General features: G+C 40.6%; 1 protein-coding gene across 1 annotated transcript in view; it reads right to left on the bottom strand.

The window, feature by feature from the left end:
* Window positions 1-34: 34 nt before the first annotated feature.
* The window catches only part of TXK (TXK tyrosine kinase), a 47,558-nt gene continuing 23,351 nt past the window's right edge, over window positions 35-24,241 (bottom strand). Inside the window, exons 7-14 of the mRNA XM_032334248.1 lie at window positions 23,630-23,757; window positions 16,067-16,141; window positions 12,312-12,483; window positions 10,759-10,975; window positions 8,486-8,550; window positions 6,135-6,253; window positions 4,518-4,675; window positions 35-1,297 (exon numbers count right to left, since the gene is read on the bottom strand). Coding sequence (XP_032190139.1) covers window positions 1,229-1,297; window positions 4,518-4,675; window positions 6,135-6,253; window positions 8,486-8,550; window positions 10,759-10,975; window positions 12,312-12,483; window positions 16,067-16,141; window positions 23,630-23,757 — 1,003 coding nt within the window. The 3' untranslated portion in view covers window positions 35-1,228. The remainder of the gene's footprint in view (window positions 1,298-4,517; window positions 4,676-6,134; window positions 6,254-8,485; window positions 8,551-10,758; window positions 10,976-12,311; window positions 12,484-16,066; window positions 16,142-23,629; window positions 23,758-24,241) is intronic.

A 24,241-nucleotide genomic window follows, 5' to 3' on the forward strand; every position in this document is an offset into this window, starting at 1 on the left:
TAAATAAATCACGAGACTAAAAAGCACAGCGTAAAGAATATAGTCAATGATATTGTAATAGCATTATATGGTGACAGATGGTAGCTACCCTTGTGAGTACAGCAGAACACACAAAGATGTTGGATTACTATGTTGCACACCTGAAATTAATATCACACTGTATGTCAATTAAACTGAAAAAAATTTTTTAAGACTTTAACTTAAAAAAGACATGAAATCTTCAAAATATATAACTTTTCTTTACCTAACTGTGCAATAAGCATTCTTTTACACTATGAGGAAGATAAAATAAAACATATACATTGCACATTAAAAAAAAAGTCTTTAAAACTGTTCAATTTCACACAAAGTATGAAATTTTAGCATTGGAATTCAGGTTCTGAACTGACCCTGACAATGGGTATTGCTGGAAACAGGAAAGTCACCAGGTCCTGTTCAAAGAACTTTGTCTTCACAGTGTTTAAAACTGGAACACCGTGGCGCACCTGGGTGGCTCAGTTGATTAAGTGTCACACTCTTGATTTCAGCTCAGGTCAAAACTTGATCTTGGGGTTGTGAGTTCAAGCCCCACATTGGGCTCCATGCCTATATTATTAAAAAAAAAACTGGAATACAAGAAACTGTCTCCAAAATTATCATATATGTGCAAAACCAATTTGTTAAATAACATAAGGAAGATTATACAAGACAGTTTAAGAATGTTCACATTCATGTGGCTTGTAAAAAGGCATTTTCCACAAAGATCTGTATAGCTCAGAAGCATTAAATTCTGCAGAGAAGGCTCCTTTAATTCATGAGTTAGCAGAATGTCTTCACTTTAGCAAGTCACTGAGGTAAGGAATGTCACTCCTCTTCCAAAAAGAAATTTTCTCAGCCCTGTAACGGGTCAGGTTTTCATCTACCGTTAAGCGGTTCTCAGGGCTACTTTCATGAGAAGCAGCCACTAAGAAGAATGTTATGGAGAATTTTTTCCTTTCTTCACATTTGGGAAACAAATGGACAGAAAAAAAAAGGGGGGGAGAGTTTGGAAGTCCCTCTCCAACATCCGTGTGGAAAAATGACTGCCAGGATATTCTTAAATTTTAAAGTTTGAAAAGCCAGTGATCTCTGCACTGTTTTCAAGAGTCAGCAACTCTAAAGGAAGGTGTTCATCATCAGTGACCCCACACAGGATTTCCTTTTGTGGTAATTTTGCAAGATGATCCTCTGGGTTGCCATTCCGTTCGGGTCACCAGGTTTCCGCAATCTCTGCGAGAACCTGCAACAACTCAGCAAATGTAGGGCGGCCTTTAGCTTTCTGGAAAAGAGAAACAGAGACGGTCAGCTCAGCCTGAAAGTCGCTCAGATACCAGCTCTGAGACACACTGGCAGGGACCTGGATCCAGGCCAATTCTCCACAGATGGAAGAGAAAGTTATCTGGGCTGACATACCGGGCATGCCTGGTAGTTGAGTGAAGCATGAGTGAAATTTTAAGAGTACAGAGCACTGCCAAAACAACTTTAACTGCAAACCCGAGATACCTGAGGCCATTTCGGTTTAAACTGTTAAAATTAAATACATTTTTAAGTTCTGTTCTCTGTCACACTGGCCACTTTTCAGTTCTTCAATAGCCAGGCATGAGCACCATATTGGATAGCGCAGACATAACACAGTTCCATCACCACAGAAAGTTCCTTTGGACGGCACTGCCCTAGAGATCTATTTGGATGCCGTGATAGGCATGGGGTACAGAAGAGCTGTGAGAGAATGGGAACCCAGACTTCCAGGCTTTCAGGCTCTGCCCAGTTATTCACTAGACTTGCTCCCCTGGAGAAAGAAGGATTTCAGTCAGAAAGCAAAAGGCATGTTTTTTTTTTATAAGGGACTTTGCAGGTCCCTCTGTGCTATCTTAAGGCTCAGTCAACAAAAGCCCCGGTCACAGACACAAGGATTAGAACATTTTTCCTATTTCACCGTGGGATGTGGGTTTGGCTTTGGCTCCATGTGGAGGAAAAGACAACACTGTTGGCATCTTTAAAACCCATGGGAAATAGAACCACCTGTGGTAGCCACATTCTCTCGAAGACCACTGGCAGCAGAGTTTGTGGGGAGACATCACCCTTAGTGCTTCCTAAACAGAGGGGCCCAGTGGAAAGGACCAAGCTGAAGGGTGTGGAAACACACATTCGAGTTCTCCTTGAGGTTTCAGGAATAATTTCTGGAGTTTTTAGAGAAGGCTGACATTCTGTAGGTAGTAGAGCATATGAAACAGTATGTGTGTGTCAGAGTGCGTGTGTGCATGCGTGTGTGTGTGTGTGTGTGTTTGTGAGGATAATATGATAACATTTAAATTTAAAGGTACCTGGGGCGTCCGGGTGGCTCAGTTATTAAGCGTCTGCCTTTGGCTCAGGTCATGATCCCAGGGTCCTGGGATTGAGCCCTGCTTCCCTGCTCAGCGGGGAAAATGCTGCCTCTCCCACTCTCCCTGCTTGTGTTCCCTCTCTCACTGCATCTCTCTCAGTCAAATAAATAAAAATCTTTAAAAAAAAATAAAATAAATAAATTTAAAGGTGCCTAAGCACTTAGGGCATTTAGATTACCTTAAAATGTTGTATCATCACTAGCCATCAGGGAGATTCAAATTAAAACTACATTGAGATATCACCTTACACCAGTTAGAATGGCCAAAATTAGCAAAACAGGAAACAACATGTGTTGGAGGGGATGTGGAGAAAGGGGAACTGTCTTACACTGTTGGTGGGAATACAAGTTGGTGCAGCCTCTTTGGAGAACAGTGTGGAGATTCCTCAAGAAATTAAAAATAGAACTTCCCTATGACCCTGCCATTGCACTCCTGGGTATTTACCCCAAAGATACAGATGTAGTGAAAAGAAGGGCCATCTGTACCCCAATGTTTATAGCAGCAATGGCCACAGTCGCCAAACTGTGGAAAGAACCAAGATGCCCTTCAACAGATGAATGGATAAGGAAGATGTGGTCCATATACACTATGGAGAATCATGCCTCCATCAGAAAGGACGAATACCCAACTTTTGTATCAACATGGACGGGACTGGAAGAGATTATGCTGAGTGAAATAAGTCAAGCAGAGAGAGTCAATTATCATATGGTTTCACTTATTTGTGGAGCATAACAAAAAGCATGGAGGACATGGGGAGTTAGAGAGAAGGGGGTTGGGGGAAATTGGAAGGGGAGGTGAACCATGAGAGACTATGGACTCTGATAAACAATCTGAGGGGTTTGAAGTGGCAGGGGCGGGTGGGAGGTCGGGGTACCAGGTGATGGGTATTATAGAGGGCACAGATTGCATGGAGCACTGGGTGTGGTGAAAAAAATAATGATACTGTTATGCTGAAAATAAATAAATGAAAAAAAAGTTGTAGGCAAATTACCTTTTGCAAACAAATAAATCAGCATAACCAAAAACACTGTTTTAGTCAATGCTCTGACCATGATTTGAGACTGACATCATTTACTCGGGCCTCCTGTCAGCCTCCGATTTATTCCCCTTTCTGTTTCCCCTCCAGAGATAAATGAAATCTTAATAACTATTATATTTTATGCACCTGTACATGTCTATTGTTCCATAGGCAATATATCTTTCTAAGCTATCCACGCTGTTATTGCTAAGAAGCTCTTAAGATAGCCATTTGCTACTGATAGCTCACTTAACATCTGCCTATCTTTTAAGATTTCCTCGCAGAGCAGTTCACTATATGTAAAATATTTTCAGACATCAAGGATCTTTATAAAATTAAAACTTCTTTAAAATGTGAGCAAGGACATGGCTGTTGAAATACTGAGTGTTTCAGTGCTTGTGGATTGCGAATCAAGTGATTTCTTTTTCAGCCGGGAGGAAACTCCTCATCCCACTGTGGGTTTTTTCTCCACGGACACTGTCAGCTGGAAGGAGAAAGCTGTCAAAAGTCACAGAGGAGTCTGACATGAAGGGGAGACGTGAGTTGGGTCTGTGCCCTGAGAAGACGGGACATGTCTGGCTTTATTTTTAAGTGTTGGCATTTCGAGAGAAAGAAAAGCTGGACTGACGCCCCCACCCCCCACCCCAAGAGAATTTCCCAATTACAAGTTCAGGGCACACGTTCTGCCTTTATTCCTAATATATCAGGAGTCTGAAGTGCCAAAAAGGAGATGAAACCCACTAGAGTTAGCCTTGGAAAAGCAAGACAACTTAGAGCAGAATGAATTGAGTGAAACATCTCACTGCTGAGGCTCTAGTCACGTTAAGAGTTTCGTGGAGAACCAATCTCAGACAAAGAAGATTTGAAAAAGGCTCTGAATTCCTCAGATGAATGGCCGTGGTTAAAAACAAAATGGGTTCATGACTCCATAGTGGGAGTTTCAGATAGAAATAGCCCTTCTGGCTCTTAGGGATTCTTATCAAGAAACAGACTCCTTCTCCTGCCCTGGTGGAGTCCTGGGGTCATATTTGTCCCACTCAGGTCTGTTCTCAGATGCTGGGGCTGCTGACCTTCTCTGGAGAGCAGGGAGAACTCACCTCGTGCCAACAGCTGTACATGACTTCATAGACGCACATCGGGGCCAGTTGAGGACGGTACAGCCGGAAGCCTTGAGAAATGGCTTCCACAACTTGCAAATTTGACTTATTCTCAAATGGCATTTTTCCTTCTGTGAACACTTCCCACATCAAAACTCCTACACACGAAATGCATGTAAACAAGAGGTTACTTGAAACTGAAACAACTGTTTCAAACTGCAAGGCCTTATTTTTCTCTTTCAGCCTTTGAATTATAATCACCCAGAATGAGAGCCGTTCTATCTAGGAATGGGACCATGTGTGTCTTCATTTTCGAACAGGCCTACAACCTGAAAATATTCCAAGTGGAAACAATGCCTTTCTTTTCCATTGGTCTTGACTGCCTCCTGAGTGAAAGAAAATGCTGCCAACATTTTCATTCCTAAGTATGTTCCTGTCTTCACATCCTGAAATCAACAGGCCTCTTTGCCATTCCACAGAAAAATGGCAGAATTGTGTGGCCAAGAGTTTACCAGCCAATAGAAGTCACGTGTTTCCCTCTTCCCACTGAGAGATGAGACTGCTGGGTAGAACAGAATATCTAGAAGGGGCTTATGTTCTATAATCATTGACTGGTTGATTAGTGAAACTCCCTCAACGTTCCCATTTGAACTTCATTTAATTATTCACTTTTTCTAAGAAAATGTATTATGTATTGATTAAAGACCAGGCAGATGCTAGAGCCAGAAGACTCCAGAAACCAGTCCTTGGGCTTAAGCAGCTCACTGTCCCATGGATGATAGAGACAAGTGGTCAGGTAAAACTCGGAAATTCTAACTGCTCTGTAACCACATGAACCAACCCTGTGCTGCTGATTGTTCACCTCACAACTTGACTGCTCCCCCATAGAATGTGAAATGTCACCTGCTGAAACTACCAAAAGTCAGTGGAGAGCTATGAGATCAATGATACAAGTTTAACCTTATGTAGACAATAAAATTCACACCCTTCTGAAGGTGCAGAGGTCTCTCCGAATCCAAGAAGCTATCCAGCGAGGTCTGGGCAAAATAGAATAGATAGCTTATTGCAAACTGACTGCCACTTTTTGAAAATCAACTCTAAGAGCAGACTCCACTTGACAGGGGTCTACAACATCTCTTTCTCGATGAAGAATGTTACACAATATAAATTCCAATTGACAGTTCCCAAGGAGGCCAACATCTAAATTCCACAAAATCAGAAGGTAATGAAGTAAATGCGGTGGTGTTGCTTAGCAGTTAGAAATGATGTTGATTAATTACACTCGAAATTCAGTGACACCTTAGATCTATTTTCCTGACAAGTCTCTGTAGTGTAAAAAAGATGGCTGCATTTGTTTTCTAGATCAGTAGACTCTCTATTACGGTTTTCCTGCAAATGCTCATTGGGAAAGGATAAGATCCGCATGGTAGACTTATATAAGAAGGTGAATGGTATCAGTTGCAAAGACAGCCTAGATGTGCTTAGAACACTTAAGACAGAAGCATAGTTACAAGAAGACCTTTCTAGAATGCCACATCATGCGAGGAAATCAAAGCTTAAAAATGATTGGTATTTTATTAAATCAATCTCCATCAAATAAATATCAAATTTACTCACCAAATGACCAGACATCAGATTTGCTGCTATACTTGTTGAAATGGAAAACTTCAGGAGGGGACCACTTGATGGGGAACTTGGCTCCAGAAGAACTGATATATTCATCATCCAAAACGTACCTAAGGTCATTAGATTCAAAGCACATTGTGCTAATTACCTCCAAGTTCTACTTAATTCAAACCCCATTAGTCTACTTTAAGTTCTAAAAAAGAAACCAGGGGTGCCTGGGTGGTTTAACAGGTTAAGTGGTCGATTTTTGGTTTTGGTTCAGGTCGTGATCTCAGGGTCCTGGGACTGAGCCCCCTGTCAGGCTCCCTGGGAGCCTGCTTGAGGACTCTATCTCCCTCTCCTCCTACCCCCACCCCTACCCACTCAATCTCTCTCTCTCTCTCTTTCTCTCTCCCTCAAATAAATAAATAATCTTTAAAAGAGAAATATTTTTACCTCTAAAAGTTTCTCTCCTTGTTACCAAAATGGGAAAGTATTCTTTCTATACAGTGATTCCTCCCCAAACCAAGCCTCAGTTGGGGTTATTTGGGTCTCAGAAAACCAGAACAATTCTTCAATCCAAAACGGATTGAAATCAGGAACCCCCTGATTATTTTGGTTATGACAAATTCTTAATTCTGCAAAGGAACATGTTGAGTGCTCTAACAACCAAGGTTATAAAAAGGAAATTAAAAGAATATGTATATATGGCAAATAATAAGTTCAAAGTTGGATGTCTAACTTTATTCTTCATGCATATGTGTTTTGTGAGGCAGAGAAAAGGGGAAATAAGCATACTGAACATAATACATTTGATGTGAAAAATGTCCAATGCATTAAAATGGTCCTATATGATCAGTAATAACTATCACCTCCTTCTAAAAACTACAAAAATATTAAACCCTCTCTTTTGTGAGACTTGTAGGCAGAAACATCCAAGTAAGGGACTCTGGGGAGAAGAATCTGGAGAGAAGAATGATAACTAACTTGTAGCCCCTGGAGTGTGCAGTGTGGTAGCTTTGAATTAATTAGCGCTTCCTCACACTCTCTTTTTTTTTTTTTCCCATGTACCCTACCACCCCCCACCTTTAACTGTTTTATTGCACCAGAAGTCATCCTACTAAGGGAAAGAGTGACTAATAGAAAACAAAAGAGAAAGAGCCATTTTTCATAGCTTTTGAGTTTCAAAAGTCTCAGCTTTCCACAGCAGGAGGAGAACTGAGCTGTTAATAAAATATTGGGGAGAAAGACTCATAAATAAGAGTGATTCTCCCCCCCACACACACACCATCCATCCATCTCCTCTAGCATTGAACCTCTGGAGCTGGAAGGTGGGAGAGAACAAGGGGCAAGGGGAGGAGTATTAGACAGTAGTGGGTGACTGAGGCAGGGTTCTGTCCCCTGCACCCTACCAGCACTGCCCCACTTACATGGCAGGGAAAGAAGTCCCCACAGTAGGTTGCTGGGATTCAAGAGCAAAACAGAGCCTGTGCCTCTTCCCCAGGTCAAGCCCCAAGAAAAGCAAAAAGATTCCTGAAAGCCAATAGTTGTGGATGTGTCTAAGCAAATAGGACCTTGGAAAGCTCCAGGGGGGTTCTAATCATGGAGAATGCCAGAATGACAACATCTTGCAGTAGAGATTGGGGATGAGTCAGCAGCCACCTACACAGATGTCCAGCCAAGGACAAAACAGGAGGATGTTTGCTGCAAGGGTACCAGTTGTCAGTGGCTAACAACAAGGACCAGACATGCCCTCTCCACAACATAGCCCCATGAGGTCATACAGAGAAGAAGACATTCAGAGAAGAAGACATACAGAATTTGAATTTGACCCTGAAGTGAGTTAGAGATATTCTGAATTCACAGGCATTGAACTTTTGGCAACCTGAAGGAAGGGGCACTCAAAATATCAATGGCATTGTGTTTCAGAAAATGAGGTTAGATTTTCCGCACTTGAGTTGTAGTCTTAAAGTCAACCACTACACTTGATCATAGACGTGCATGACAATGGCATGGAAAAGTCAGAGCTAAACAAATGTATTCTTTTATCTTTCAGAAATACACATATATCACAGAAGCTTTTTTCCTCAACTTCATGCATCTGATGAGTAGTTTGAGATATTCTGAAAATTTTTAAGTTATGCGTAACTGAAAAGATCCGAAGAATAGTTCAAAGCACCCATTTACCCCACAGCTAACATTGGGTTATGTCCTAAAATTCAAAGCAGGGCTACAGGCCAAAAAATCACATCAAGATTTTCCCCAGGAAAAAAAAGCAATGCTCTTGACATCTTTGGTTTGTTAGTAGACAGATGTAAGATTCCCTCTTATGAGTAAACAAAAAATATTTGTATCTATTGTACCTCGTCATTCCGAAGTCTGATATTTTTACTATACTTGCAGCACTGACCAGACAATTCCTTGCTGCCTATGGAAAGAAGAAAAGAATCCACATTTGAATATCGTCTTTCTTTAAAGAGTTTCTATTTGCCTTTTCCTTACTGTATTTGGGGTCCCACATGACTTCTCTATGAGCAGTCATGTTTTCCAGGGAATACCTGTGATACTACGTATGACTCAGTATATCTGCCCTCACGATGGATTTTAAGGATTCTTCAAAGAAATTCTTCAAAGAAATAACAAAAGTAAAAAAGCAATTTTATTTTTATATTTTAATTTTAATATTTTTATATTTTTATAATTATATATTTCCTTTAAAAGTTTTTAATCTTTCTCAACAAGTATCTTTGATAAATAGGAAGACTATATCAAGAGGCGTTAAATGATGAACCCCAGCATGTAAAAGAGTATGTGTTTTTAAATAATGCGGAGACCACATATATGAGGCCAAAATAATCCATTTTCAGAGAGCTTCATTAAAGAAAGTCATTGAATTGGTTATTGAGCGTCATGAATTCAACAGTTTGATAGATTTTTTTCTCTTCTAAGCTGATATGAACTTCAGTTAGTCTAAAAACAAAAACAAGGAACTTAAAATGGTAAGCCAGAAGGAGCCAGTTTGGAAGATTTTGACAAATACTAGCAACAATCTCCAAGCCAAGCCACAAGCTAAGCCCTTGATGGGGAAAAGACTCAGGCTTCGCTGGCAGATTTTAAACGGCATCAAGATGGATAAAATAGAACACAAAAGAAGGCAACGGAGGAAGAATCCAAGGATGGGGGGAATCTGAGAAAAGCCACTTGGAGTAAAGAGAATGACCAGGACCATCACCCAAAGAAGTTTTGAATTCTAATCTCTACATTCTAATCCAATCAGGTCAAGAAAGACTGAGCCGCAGAGACTAGAAAAGTCGGCTCAGGGGAATTAATGCCGTATTCATCCCTTCAAAAATTTGTGTAATAGCAACCACATGCTAGAGCCTGGGAAACGTGCCGTGAGGGTGGTGGTCCAAATGGGTATGGAAAGGCTATCGCTGTGGAATAGCATTGCTGAGCTCCTCTATAAGGCCAGGAGTGACTGTAAGTGCTCACATATAGTAGTTCATGTAATCCTCCCAACAAGCCCACAGGAGGAAGGTGCAATTCATACCGGGTCCTAGCTGACTAGCTTGCCCAACATCACCCAGCTAGTAAGAAACAAAGGCCAAATTTCAACCCAGGCCATCCACCTCTGGAGCAGTGGTTCTGAATCTCGGCTGCCCCTTGAACTCAACAGGGCACAGGGGGCAAGACAAGCTTTAATATTTTTTTATTAGGCTGTAATGTTCAGAGCATTCCAGCACAGAAGGATTTCACATTTCTAGTCCTCCTCAGTGATGTCAGCAATGCTGTTGTGATACTGTTACAAGCAAACCACCCTCACCTGGGGTGGGGGGGCAGTCCCTAGAACTTGATCTGCACCACCATATGCCCCAGAGAACACTTGGCCAATATGGGCCCTTAACACGTATTTGATTATTGGTTGAAAGGAAGAAAATTGGAAGTAATGGAAGAAGAGCAGGAAGATGAGAGGAAAGAAAAGTAAATTAGTTTTGGCTAGTTGATAAGTGCGGTAGTTAATCAGTTGAAAGCATATTTAGAACAGCGCCTCACTCAGCCACAGCATCAAGGGGCCATTAAAAATAAAGCTCTAGGGCGCCTGGGTGGCTCAGTGGGTTAAGCCGCTGCCTTCGGCTCGGGTCATGATCTCAGGGTCCTGGGATCAGGTCCCGCATCGGGCTCTCTGCTCAGTGGGGAGCCTGCTTCCCTCTCTCTCTCTGTCTGCCTCTCTGTCTACTGTGATCTCTCTCCGTCAAATAAATAAATAAAACCTTTTTTAAAAAAGCTCCATTACCCAGAGAATTATATGAATAGGAAAGCATTTAGAAACTAAGCCAAAAGTGTTTTATTTAAAAGAGTGAAAATCATTAGGACGCCTGGGTGGCTCCATTGGTTAAGCATCTGCCTTTGGCTCAGGTCATGATCCCAGGGTCCTAGGATCGAGCCCTGCATTGGGCTCCCTGCTCAGCGGGGAGCCTGCTTCTCCCTCTTCCTCTCTTCTTGTGAGTGCTCTCTCTCTCTCTCTCTCTCTGACAAACGGAAATAAAACCTTTAAAACAAGTATTGAAAATTCTCAATAGTCATAATCTTCCCAATGTCATGCAGAGAATAATCGGCCAATTTATGTCCGACTTACTAAGTCCCTGTGGATGAAGCAGTTCCTCTCCAGATACTCCATCCCTTCACAGACATCCTGGCACATGCTCAGCAGCATCTCCTTGGTAAGCGCTCCCCTTCTGTCCCTGACATATTTCAGCAGGCAGCCGTTCTCCATAAACTCGGTCACTATGTACAGCGGCTTCTGCTGTATGCACACTCCATAGAGCTGGACCAGCCTGGGATGAGATAATTTCCTGTTGAAGAAAAAGCACACACCAGTTAGCAGACTCATTTTTGCCCTTGAAAGCGCGGAGACTCAACTGGTAATATTTACCAACTCTACGTATGTAATCTTCAACATCAAGATTCGAGAAAAATGAACCCAACCACAGAGAAAGTAGAACAGTTTCCTTTCCACTGTACGTGCTGCATGAGTGGGGTCAAGAGTTCAAGCAGCACTCCCCAAGTTCCTGCAGGTACAGAATATTACGTGCTCCGTATTCTGTTTTTTTCTGCTTTTCTTCCTGCAAGCAAGCCTTTGGCTTCCTCATGGCCACTTCTCCTTGCCTGGGTCTTAACAGAGCTCCTGTTCCTTGAGTTTCACCTTTCCTGCCCGCAGCTGCTCAGATGAAAATTCGAGACAGATTGAAGGGAGGAAACTGTGATTGATGCATTAAGAAAAGAAAGAAAGAAAATTAAATTCTAATAAAAATAGGGCTCTTGGGTGGCTCAGCCGGTTAAGCGTCTGGCTTGGCTCAGGTCATGATCCTGGGGACTGGGATTGAGCCCTGCATCGGGGAACCTGATTCTCCCTCTGCCTCTGCTTCCCCCTCTCTCTGTCTCTCATGAATAAATAAATAAAATCCTTAAAAATTTTTTTCTAAAAGTAAAGACATTGAGAATGAAATTTTAGATAAAGTTGGAGACCAAAAACACTTGCCAACTTGAAACCCTGCTCTGTATTTAGCAAACACATACACATACACAAACGCACACACATACACACATGTCCTTGAATGTTGCTTATTAAAATACAGACAGAACTTTTTAGTGATCTAAACTTCAAAAGTTTATTGTTTCTTCTGGAGTATAGCATTCAGTCCCTAAAGGCTTGTTAAGCCAAGTAGGCATCATGGAAAACAATATTCAAGTTAATGTTTGTAATTTTAGAAGATGCCTAATAAGCCAACTTCTCTGTTAGTCAAAAGTAACTTGAAATGTTACCTATTTTCATTCAGAGAGGCAAAATAAAGTCAATGACTCTGGGAGATTATTTACCCTAAAATAATGTAAATGAGTGATTAATTGACATATTACCTTATGATTAGCATGCAAGACCACTACCAGGTAGTGGAAAAGAGGCGTTCAGAGAATCTCCACATGATTTTAACCCGTAGATAGATATCTTGTATATGTATATTTTGTCTGATTTCTCTTTCTCCTTTATAAAATGTATTTTTCAGTTAAGGGACGCCACATAAGCTTGAGTAAAGTTGTGATATACATCGAAGTGTGATTGCTCCCAAACCCATGTTCTTTCCATGACAGCAGAATGCCGCATGCTGCTTATCTGGCATGGCTCATACTCACATCATCACTTTAGCCTCCTCGATGAAGTCCTCTTCCGACATGGAGCCTTCACTGATGGCCTTGATAGCCACCCGGATGTGCGCCCGCCATTCACCTAAATGGACCACCCCAAACTGACCGCTTCCAATCTCCTTTACAAAAGCCAGCTCAGCAGGATCGATCTCCCATTTTTCTAGAAAAAGAAAACATCGTGTTATGAGTAGGGAAAAATTTTAGAGCTAGAAGAGATTCAAAAATGATCTAGACCTACTCTACTCCTTTACAAAGAAGTTAAAATTTTTATGAATGAGGGGAGCAGAAAGGCAACCATTTTTAACGCTGTCATGGTCGTTTCCATGTGTAATTCCAGAATTCAAGTTTAAAGATACGAACTTGAGGGGCACCTGGGTGGCTCAGTGGGTTGAGCCTCTGCCTTCAGGTCAGGTCATGATTCTGGAGTCCTGGGATCGAGCCCCATACCGGGCTGTCTGCTCGGCGGGGAGCCTGCTTCCCCCTCTCTCTCTGCCTGCCTCTCTGCCTACTGGTGATCTCTCTTTCAAATAAATAAATAAAATCTTTAAAAAAAAAAAAAGATACGAACTTGACTTGCTTGGAAACAATGAAAGGCAGGCAAAGCTTTGCCTTTCTGAACCAAACCTACCAAAATTAGATCAGGCCCCAAGAATATGTATGTCCCCATTTGTTTTTGTCCTTCTGAGTAAACCTGTGAGGCACAGGACATTTGTTTTCCCCCACCTTCCCCCACACCACTTCTTCCGTTGCTCCTTTGTCCACTCCCACCCCTAAAAGGCTTTCCTGTCTTCACCCCTTCTCCTATAGGGAAAAGCCTAACAAATTCCCCTAATAAATAGGTCCAATGCTACAATTCTAACTCACATGTCTCTAAGTATATGTTTGAAGTGAAATTTGTGTTATAATATATTTCACTTCCATAGAAGCCAAATGAGGCAAAAAGAACTTTTAAAAATAACCCTCTTGAAAACAGTTCAAAGAGCAAATTTCCTTTTTAGTGTCTCTTTTTACTTAGTAACAGCGCCATCTGGTGGAACTTTCGAATAATGCCTTTTAAAAAATTATAAAGGCGGCCTCCCAATAGTAGGGTATGTTTTATGTTTTAAAAGTAACATGGTCTGCATATATTTATGACTTTAATACTGACATAAATTTATTCAACAGAATATAACCATGAAGGAAAATACTGACAAATTACACTTCATAAAAATCCTGTTCATCAAATATACCCCATTAAGAGAGGGAAAATGTAAGCCACAGATTGGGAGAAGGTATTTCTAAAACATGTCACCTGTAAAGAATTCCTATTCAGAATATGAAAAAATCAATTAGAAAAAGGCAGATAACTACATTTTTAAAGGTTAGAAAACTTGAATGGAGTATCTTTCACAAAAGAGGGTACCCAAATGGCCACTAAGCCTACTAAAAGTTGATCAAAATAATTAGTAATCAGGGAAATGCAAATTTAGACCATAACGAGATAACACTAGTACATACACCAGATTTGCTCACGTGAAAACTAAAGACAAGAATCCACAAGAATACTAAATATTGGCAAGGGTAAAAGTGTGGAACAGCTGGAAAGCCATATGCTATTGATTGAAGTGTAATTTGGTATAAGCGTTTTGGAAAATGAACCAAATCTGAGTGTGCACATACTCTACGACCCAAGAATTCTACTCCTAAGTGTACAGCTAACATTGTTGGAGCTTAAACGTGTACTGAACCTCATCCAAAGACATGCATGGTGTCCATAATGATGTTATTTATGAGATAAAAATTGGTTTCAACCCAAATGGCCATCTACGGAAACTGGTAAATCAGCTGTGGTATAGTCATGAATGTCACACAACACCCCAGTGGAGATGAGCAAGCCACACCCAACACCACTGGGGAAGAGGAAGAAGCCAGATACAAATGCAAGGTGTCTCATTCCATTCATATTAAATAGTCAAAACCAGGCAAAACTAATTGAGCTATTGAGTTATGAGTTGTGCACTGTTCTAAATGTTAAAAAATTAAGAAGTTTATTTTTATTTTTATTTTTTGTTTTTGAGTGGTGTTTTTTTGTTTTTTTTTAATTTTTTTCAATTTATTTATTTTCAGAAAAACAGTATTCATTATTTTTTCACCACACCCAGTGCTCCATGCAATCCGTGCCCTCTATAATACCCACCACCTGGTACCCCAACCTCCCACCCCCCCCCCGCCACTTCAAACCCCTCAGATTGTTTTTCAGAGTCCATAGTCTCTCATGGTTCACCTCCCCTTCCAATTTACCCCAGCTCCCTTCTCCTCTCTAACACCCCTTGTCCTCCGTGATATTTGTTATGCTTCACAAATAAGTGAAACCATATGATAATTGACTCTCTCTGCTTGACTTATTTCACTCAGCATAATCTCTTCCAGTCCTGTCCATGTTGCTACAAAAGTTGGGTATTCATCCTTTCTGATGGAGGCATAATACTCCATAGTGTATATGGACCACATCTTCCTTATCCATTCGTCCGTTGAAGGGCATCTTGGTTCTTTCCATAGTTTGGCGACCGTGGCCATTGCTGCTATAAACATTGGGGTACAGATGGCCCTTCTTTTCACGACATCTGTATCCTTGGGGTAAATACCCAGGAGTGCAATGGCAGGGTCATAGGGAAGCTCTATTTTTAATTTCTTGAGGAATCTCCACACTGTTCTCCAAAGAGGCTGCACCAACTCGCATTCCCACCAACAGTGTAAGAGGGTTCCCCTTTCTCCACATCCTCTCTAACACATGTTGTTTCCTGTTTTGTTAATTTTGGCCATTTTAAAAAAATTAAACAGGACCATGCTCTACCTAAATAAATGGTTAATGATAGAACTTCTATTATATGTATAGTATTAAGGGCTGAGGAATAACCCAGGACCCATAATACCCTGAATCATTCTCCCATCCCAATTAAAATAGAGAGCCTGAGTCCTGCTTATCTGTTACACTATATAATGATGTCATCATTTATCTAGGTATTTTCTGTTTCTCACTAATGAGAGAAACTTAAGGGAATAAAGTGTCGCCAAATTACAGAACAGAATTCTTTGGCTCTTCTTTACTCTTACAGATTTGCAAATATTCATCTGCTAAAAATAGTTCAAATTAAACTTTCTAAGGTTGTATTTTCCTTTAAGATTTTATTTCTTCATTTGACACACAGAGAGAGATCACAAGTAGGCTGAGAGGCAGTCAGAGAGAGAGGAAGGGAAGTGGGCTCCCTGCTGAGCAGAGTCCCAATGTGGGACTCGATTCCAGAACCCCGAAACCATGACCTGAGAGGAAGGCAGAGGCTTAACCCACTGAGCCACCCAGGCGCCCTCTACAGGTTGTATTTTTAATAAAAGGGGAAGGGGACACTCTGGATGGCTCTTTGTAGCTGTTCTCTCTTGGACAGCAGTCATTTCCCGGTCATCATGGTACCCAGTCAGCAACAGCTCAAACTGCCAAACAAAAAGGACTGTAATCTATCAAAAGCGTTCCTGCTACTGTATAATGAAATTTGAAGCAAAACCAAAACATTTCCTTCCAAAGTTTAAATTGCTCTTGTGAGATGCATGTATTTTATTTAAGTATCTCAGAAGGGGGATTTAAACTTTGAGAGGAAACCTATCTAGACAGCTCAGAAAAGCTAAGAATTTAAAGAAACGTAGAGGGAACTTGGGGTTGATTCTTTGCTGGACTTGATGTCACCCTTGGGTACACGCGCATACGTTACCATAGCTAAAGCCAGCTGTGGTTGGCAAACAGCTGCCCATCAGTCCGACTGGGTAGCGGAGACGGGTCATGAGACCTGGGGAGAGACAGAAATCGGCATTTTAAGCCACTTACTAACATAAAAGAAAAAAACCAGTGTACTAGATGATGATGTTGGTCTTCAAATAAGTTAGGTGGACAAGTGTTCTCCATGAGTCTATTTACTTATTTTCCCCATTTTTCATAAAATAATATTTGCTCATTGGACACACATTTTAAAATCCAAGAAAATTTAAACACGAAGAAAAGATCTCACAAAATCTTAGCAGCCAGAGATGCATTGTTATCATTCATGTGAACACCTTGGCAAAGATCTCTATATATGTGTTTGAAAACATATATATACTCGATATGTTTCACAGAAAAGTACATGTTTTCCTAGAAACTGTTTTACACTCAATATGCCATTGATATATGTTAGTGACTATAAATTATAGTTCAGTTATTTCTAAGATGCCACTATTATAAAATATGCTGTATGGGTTTTTTTTTTAAGATTTTATTTATTTAGTTGACAGAGATCACAAGTAGGCAGAGAGGCAGGCCTGGGGTGGGGGGTGGGGGGAAGCAGGCTCCCTGCTGAGTAGAGAGCCTGATGTGGGACTTGATACCAGGACCCTGAGATCATGACCTGAGCCGAAGGCAGAGGCTTAACCCACTGAGCCATCCAGGTCCCCAATGCTGTATGTTTTTGAACATAAATTTTTAGGTACCTCTCAAATTATCTCCTTAGAATAAATTCCTTAAAATGTGACTTCTTGATCAAAGCACATATAGAAAACTTGTACCGATTCATTTAACCACCAACAGTGTTTAAGTGTACCCATTTCCTGACCCCACTTTTTGAGAGTAGTTGGGTTGTTTTTTGTTTTGTTTTGTTTTTCCTTTTTTTTTTTTTTTTCTTAGGAGCATGGTAGAGTAAATGAGACTTCCTTTGATTGGGTCAGCCTGTAGTATTCTGTTCCATCAATTTCAATTTAGTTCAACAAACATTTATTATTTATTTCTTCGACTAATGTTTATTTGGAGCCTGCTTTGTGCCAAGCACCATCCAAACTGTGGGACAGAGCAGTGAGGCAGTGAATAAGCCAGTTATGGTCCCTGTTCCTGTAGGGCTGACCTTTTAGTAGGAGAAGAAAATATAAACAAGTACACACACACATAAGAAAAAGCAGACGATGATGAAGGGTAAGCAGAGTAGATACAATACAGCTTCTATCGAGTGGGTGCTCAGGGAAGGCCTTTCTGACAAGATGACAGCTGTGCTGATGTTCATTGACAAGGAGTCGTCTTACAAAGATCAGGAAGAAAAGCTTTCCAGGCAGATGGAACAGCATGTGCAAAGTCTGGAAGACAGAAACAAATGTGGCCAGTGTAAGAAGAGAAAGGAAGAGCAAGACAGAAAGAGCAAGAAGAGCAAGACAGTCTTCTAGGTAGATCTCCAAGATTCTGGAGGACCGAAGATGAATAAGGTTAGGACTCTGTACTCAGGGGCTCCATCTCAGTGAGGGGAGACAGGCAGAGAAAGGCAATTCTAATATAAAAGGAGTAGAACCTGGGCTGGGGAAACACAAGACGCTCTAAGACACAGCACCTCACACATTTTTGGATTCAAAGAAGTCTTCTGGAAGGAAATGATCCCTGAGATGAATACGACAAATGGAGTTAACCCATGAAGAGAATCTGTGAGGAACAGTCCAGGCAGAGGTAACAGCATGAGATGATACATAGAGATGAAGCAGGATGTGCTACTTGAGCAAAAGGTGAGAGATAGAAGAGGCAAGAAATTACACTTGAGACGTAAGTAATATTCTGGTTATGACGGGTCTTATAAGCCATGTTAGGGAATATTATATGATCCAGCAAGTGAGAAGGAGCCATGGAGAGTTCCCAAATAAGGGAGAAGCATGGTCAAATTTACATTTTTGGTAGTTCATTCTGATGTCAGCATAGAGGATGGATTGAGATGAAGTCAACATTGAAGGCAAGACCAGATGAGAGGCCATTATGGTTGGCCAAGTGAGCAATGATTAGAGCAGCGCTGGGAGACAAAGAGAAGCAGGAACCTATATGAGACATACTTGGATATGAAATTCATTGCACTTGATAATTAAATGAAAGGTCTAGAACAAATAGTACTAAAATTTGTATGGAATCACAAAAGGCTCTGAATAACCAAAGCAGTCTTGAGAGGGAAAAAAAAATCTAGAAGTATCACGCTCCCTGATTTCAAACTATACTACAAAGCTATAAGAATTGAAACAGTATGTTACCGGCACAAAAACAGACACACAGAACAATGGAATAGAATAGAAAGCCCAGAAATAAACCCAAGTTTATATGGTCAGTTAATCTTTGACAAAGAAGACAAACACATACAATGGTGAAAAGATCCCCATCAAAGGTCTCTTTAATAAGTAGTGCTGGGAAAACTGGACAATTATAGGCAAAAAAATGAAAGTAGACCACTTTTTTATACTACACACACAAATACACACAAACATATACACTCAAAATGCATTAAAGACTTAAGTGTAAAACCAGAAAATATCAAACACCCAGAAGAAACCATAGGTAATAAGCTCTTGGACATCAGTCTAAGCAATATTTTTTTCATCTGTCTCCTTCGGCAAAGTCAACAAAAGCAAAAATAGACAAATGGGACTACATCAAACTAAAAAGCTTTTGCACAGTGAAGGAAACCATCAACAAAACAAAATGGCAACCTACTTGAATGGCAGAAGGTATTTGCAAATATTATGACTGAAAAGAAGTAATACCCAAAATACATAAAGAATTTAAACAACTCAATATCAAAAAAAAAAAAAAGACCAAACAATCCAATGTAAAAAATGGACAGAGGACCCAAGTAGATATTTCCCCCAAAAGACATACAGATGGTCATCAGATACATGAAAAGCTACTCAGCATTCCTCATCAAATACACAATGAGGTATCACCTCACACCTGTTGGAATGGCTAGTACCAATCAGACAAGAAATAACAAGTGTTGGTGAAGTAAAGAGATGCAAAGCAAAGAGAATCCTCATGCACTGTTGGTGGGAATACAAAACGGGATGGTCACCATGGAAAACAGTGTAGAGGTGCCTCAAAAAACTAAAAATAAAACTACCATACCATCCAGCAATTCCACTTCTGGGTATTTCTCCAAAGAAATTAAAAAAAAAAAAAAAACACTAATTTGAAGAGACATATGCACCCTTATGTTCACTGCAGCATTATTTAAACAGAAAAAATACAGAAGCAACCTTAGTGTCTACTGATAGATGAATAGATAAAGAATATATGGCTGGAATAATGAAATAGCCTTCGGCCATAAGAAAGAATAAAATCTTGCCACTTACAACAACGTGGATGGACCTAGAAAGTATTAGACTAAGTGAAAAAAATCAGAGAAAAAAGACTAATACTGTATGAATTCACTTCTATGTGAAATCTAAAAAAAAAAAAAACAAAAAAAAAACAAAGCAAGAAAACAAAACAAAACAGAAACATACTCATAGAAACAGAACAATCTGTTGGTTGCTAAAGGAAGAGGCTGGGGGTGGTAGGATGGGCAAAATAAGGAAAGATTAAAAGATAAATTTTTTGTAGGGGATGCAATGTATAGCATGGGGCATATAGTTAATAATATGTGATAATTTTGTATGGTGACAGATGGTAGCTAGATTTATTGTGGTGATCACTTTGCAATGTATATAAATGTTGAATCACTATATAAATGTTGAACCACTGAATATACTATTGCATGGTAAATACACTTCAATAAAAGAAAGTTTTCTAATAACTGAAGAGAAGAAGGAGGAGGAGGAGAAGGAGGAGGCAGGGGAAGGGAAAGAGTAATAAAAGAGAGGGAGGGGAATAATGGGGGAAGGGAGGGGAAGGGGAGGAGACAGAGGGGAAGGGGAGGAGGTAAGAAGTTATCCATTAAGGATAATGAGATCATCTCTTGTGACTCCTGTTTCCAGCCCCTGTAACTGGCAGGATGCTGACACTATTATCTGAAATAGACAACAGGAAGAGTAGGTTTGGAGCGAAAGCAGTGGTTAAGATGAAGAGTTCCATACCATCACTGATTCAGGGCCCGTAGGATTGCAAGTGCCTGGGACTATTGGGCAGAAGAATTCTGCAAAGAGAAAAGTCTAGGGTGAGGAAACGAGTGATCAGGGACAGATCCCTGCAGAATACCAATGTTTAAGGAAAGAGTAGAAGTAAGACCCATTGGGAAGAACTTTAAGGAATGATCTGAGTTCCAGAATGAGAAAAAGCAATCAAAACGTCTGGAAAGCAGGGAGTTTCAAGGGGTGACAGAGGACTTGAAAAATAGAAGAACAGAAAGCATCACCCTATAGGTCAACATGGGGTCAATGGTAAGATGTTGGGCAATGGAGGCAACAGAGGCAGAAGCCAGACTGCAGACATTTGAAAAGCAAGTGGCAAATGACCAAATGGACACAATGGATGTGGACACGGTCTTCTAAAATTGTGATTTTGAAGACCAATATCTAAAAGAAGAAAGGACCAAGGGAGGGCTTTGTTTTTTGGCTTTTCTTAAGGATGCTCACAGGGTTAAGGGAGAAAGTAAGAAGAAATGGATGAGATACAGGAGAGAAAGGAAGAGTGGATGGTTGGTGGTCCTAGCAGGAGAGGAGAGGAGGGAACAGGAGCATAGGCTTAGCCTTGCTACCACTGGAAGGAGTGAGACAAAGATGACAGCTTGGTAGCCAGAGGACAAGATTGAGGCAATTCATGACCGGTGGCTTCAGTTTTCTTAATGAAGTGGACAGCTAGGGGTTTGTTGATAGGGTAATGGATAATACTGGAAAAGGGGCCTTGAGAAGAATGGTAAAAGTTTGAAGAGAGAACAGGTGAAGATACTTAACAGTGAAGACCTAGCTGAAGTTAGAGTCCTCATCAAGTTGGGACTCTACACCACCTGATTTCAATACAGAACATAACGAGGAATTTCTTTAAGACCCTAACACTTTCTTCTAATTTTCAAAGTTCTTATTTGCTAAACATTTTACTCTGTGATTTATTACCAGTATTTTAATGATCTCTTTGATGGAAAGAAGTCACTCTCTTGGCACGGTCCTTACTTCTGGGAAAGAGATGGATTGTCATGACTAAATTGACCAGAAGAAAGAAAGTCAACAAGATAGTCATGGGCTCTGATTCACAGCCTCCTCTGAAACTGGACCCTCCAAAGTACCCTCCAGTGATATGACCTGTGTCTTTCTGGAAGCTACCGCAGTCATTGAGAGCAGACTCTGGAGCCAGTGGGTTCATTGGTTCTAATGGTCTCAAGGATTCTTTGAGTTCAAATCTCAGCACAAATGCTTACTAACTGTGTAATCATATGTACCACCCATGCCTCAGTTTCTTCATCTGTAAGATGGAGCTACCAACAGCACCTACTTCTCAGGATCATTCCGAAGATTAAATAAATAAATACACATAAAAATGCTCAGAATAGGGTCGGGCCCAAAGTAAGTCTTCAATAAGCATCGCTGTTTCTGGATCCCATTCCCTTCCCCTTATCATCCTTCTTCTTATTTTCTTATATCTTCTGCACTTGCTTTTCTCCCTAATAAATATGGCTATACTTGGAAGTTTTTCTTTTTTGTTGTTGTTGTTTTGTTTAAATCACTTTTTCTCTCTCTCTTTTTTTTTTTTTTAGATTTTATTTATTTATTTGACAGAGAGAGTGCAAAAGCAGGAGAGCGGCAGAGGGAATGGAAGCAGGGAGCCCCACATCAGATTGGATCCCAGGACCCTAGGATCATGACTTGAGCTGAAGGCAGACGCTTAAAGAACCAAGCCACCCAGGCACCCTGATCCAGTTTTTTTCTTTTTAAAAGTGATCTTTGGGGTGCCTGCATGGCTCAGTGGGTTAAAGTCTCTGTCTTCGGCTCAGGTCATTATCTCAGGGTCCTGGGATCGAGCCCCACATTGGGCTCTCTGCTTGGCGGGAAGCCTGCTTCTCCCTCTCTCTCTCTCTCTCTCTGCCTGCCTCTCTGCCTACTTGTGATGGCTCTCTCTGTCAGATAAATAAATAAATAAATCTTTTAAAAAAGTGATCTTTTATGCATTATAAGAATAATTCATGTACACTGTAGCAAAAATATCAAACCCGAAAGCAATCTCATAAGGCAGAAAATAAAAGCTTCCCTTACTGCCCCCCCACGTCATTTCCCAGAGGTAAACATTAAATTTGTCGTCCGTTATAATCTTTTCAGTTTAAAAATTATTAACTAAACTTCAACAGAATTTTTCTATGCACACATGTGTGTATTTTGTTTACAAAAGTGGGACTCTATTCTCATATACTGCTTTGCACTTTTTTCTCTTTACTAAACAACTTATCACTAACATCTCTTCATGTCAGCACATCCTGATCTTAGTACTTTTTTAACCACACCAGCATAAGCACTCTGTTTCTTAAACTTTTTCTTTGAAGGGAAGGAAAAGAGGACTGTGAAGAAAAAAACTCAGAACTGATCTCCTGATTCTAAGGGTTTCTATCTCTAGAAACGAATACCTCCTCCCTGGTCCCACTCAGACTCACTGCTACTTCCGTCTAACCAAACTCCCAGAGACCATCTGGAATATCCATGTGGACTCATCCCCAAAATGGATAAAAACTTCCTTGGATTTACTCTTGATATTTAGAACTAGCGTAATGGAAAAGTAGTCCTTTTTCAAAAGGATTTTTTTTTTTTTTTTTTGGTCAACACAACTTCTCTTGAGAGAAATCTTAAAAAGTACTGTATGGCAACAAGTCAAAATAATATGAAAAGTTACAGTGGGTTCCAAATTCTATAATGTTGAGGTAAGAAGATTCCCCCTGTGTTCAAAGTGGTCTAGGACAGGTTGGGGGAGGACTGAAGGCCAGAGCTGTGATTATAATTGTTGTGGAACTTTCTGGAATCTGTTATCTTTCCATAGATAAATTTGCAAAATTAACAACTGCTGCAAACAACACCTGGGGAAAGGGGTTAAATGATGCCTCTGCTTTATTTAAGTCAAATTCTCACTGTGAAAAGCTGTGTCCTATACAACTTTTTGCAATCTCCAAAACAGGAAGGAACAGAGGATGAGATATGTAAGGGCTATTTTCTGTATGATTGAAGTAGAGAGTGAATTTATGGGGGCAAAGAGAGAAGGAAGCATGATTATTGAGGGCACTTGAAATTCCATTACACTTAGCCCTATGGAAATTTCCAGAACAAATGCATTGGGATTACATTGCCTTTTGCTTTTCTGCCAGCTATCATTTTTCTAACCTGGCAGAAATGTAAAAAAAATCAACCTACCTCTTGGCCCCTGACTAGAAAAACAAAGCATCAATGAGGAGAATTATTCAGAACACAGGTTGTATTTCAAGCACTTACAGATCTCTGCAGGGGTATTCGTTCCTGTTAAAGTGTCTGAGACCAAAGACGCATTGCCTGCCTGAGGAGCCAGGCTCCCTGACTCTCCCAGCCTGAAGCTCCTCACTTACCTGCCGCATTGTGCTGGTGATACCAGATCAAGTCAGGGATTGACTGAAAGAGGTGTCTCTCAGCCACGTACCACTGTCCTGAGTCATTCTTTTTAATCTGGTAATGTTTGATGGTAGCCTCCATATTCCTACAGTCAACAGAACGTGAATTAGTAAACAAGCAAAAGACCACTTTGAAACTTAGTCAAATTTCGTGAAGCAACAGGACTCCACCTCTGAAACGTTTATCCTAGGGACACTACACGCTGCAGTTAGTCAACTAGTTAGTTGACTAGTTAGTCAACTAGTTAGTCAACTAGTACCCGTCACCACTGGCTAAGTTCCTGAGCCATCTTACTGGGTCCTTAGATTCGAACACAACTCCAGCCAAAGTTGTTGAGTGCACAACTCCAGTGTCCAAAACAGAAGAGCCCATTAGGGACACTTATAAGTATTTGTTGAATATCAGTGTCAGTTCAGTAAGTGAATAATTTTACTGTGAAGGACGTAAGGAGATATGAAACAAAGAAAGGAGGAAAACCCAGAGTATGTTGATAAACGGGTTTGTTGTGAGCTACGGGGACTCTGGGCAGCCCCAAGAGACTGTGGAACACGTCTGAGAATTGTCCCACA

The sequence above is a fragment of the Mustela erminea genome, chromosome 2 (assembly GCF_009829155.1).
Source record: "Mustela erminea isolate mMusErm1 chromosome 2, mMusErm1.Pri, whole genome shotgun sequence".
NCBI classification, from domain to species: domain Eukaryota; kingdom Metazoa; phylum Chordata; class Mammalia; order Carnivora; family Mustelidae; genus Mustela; species Mustela erminea.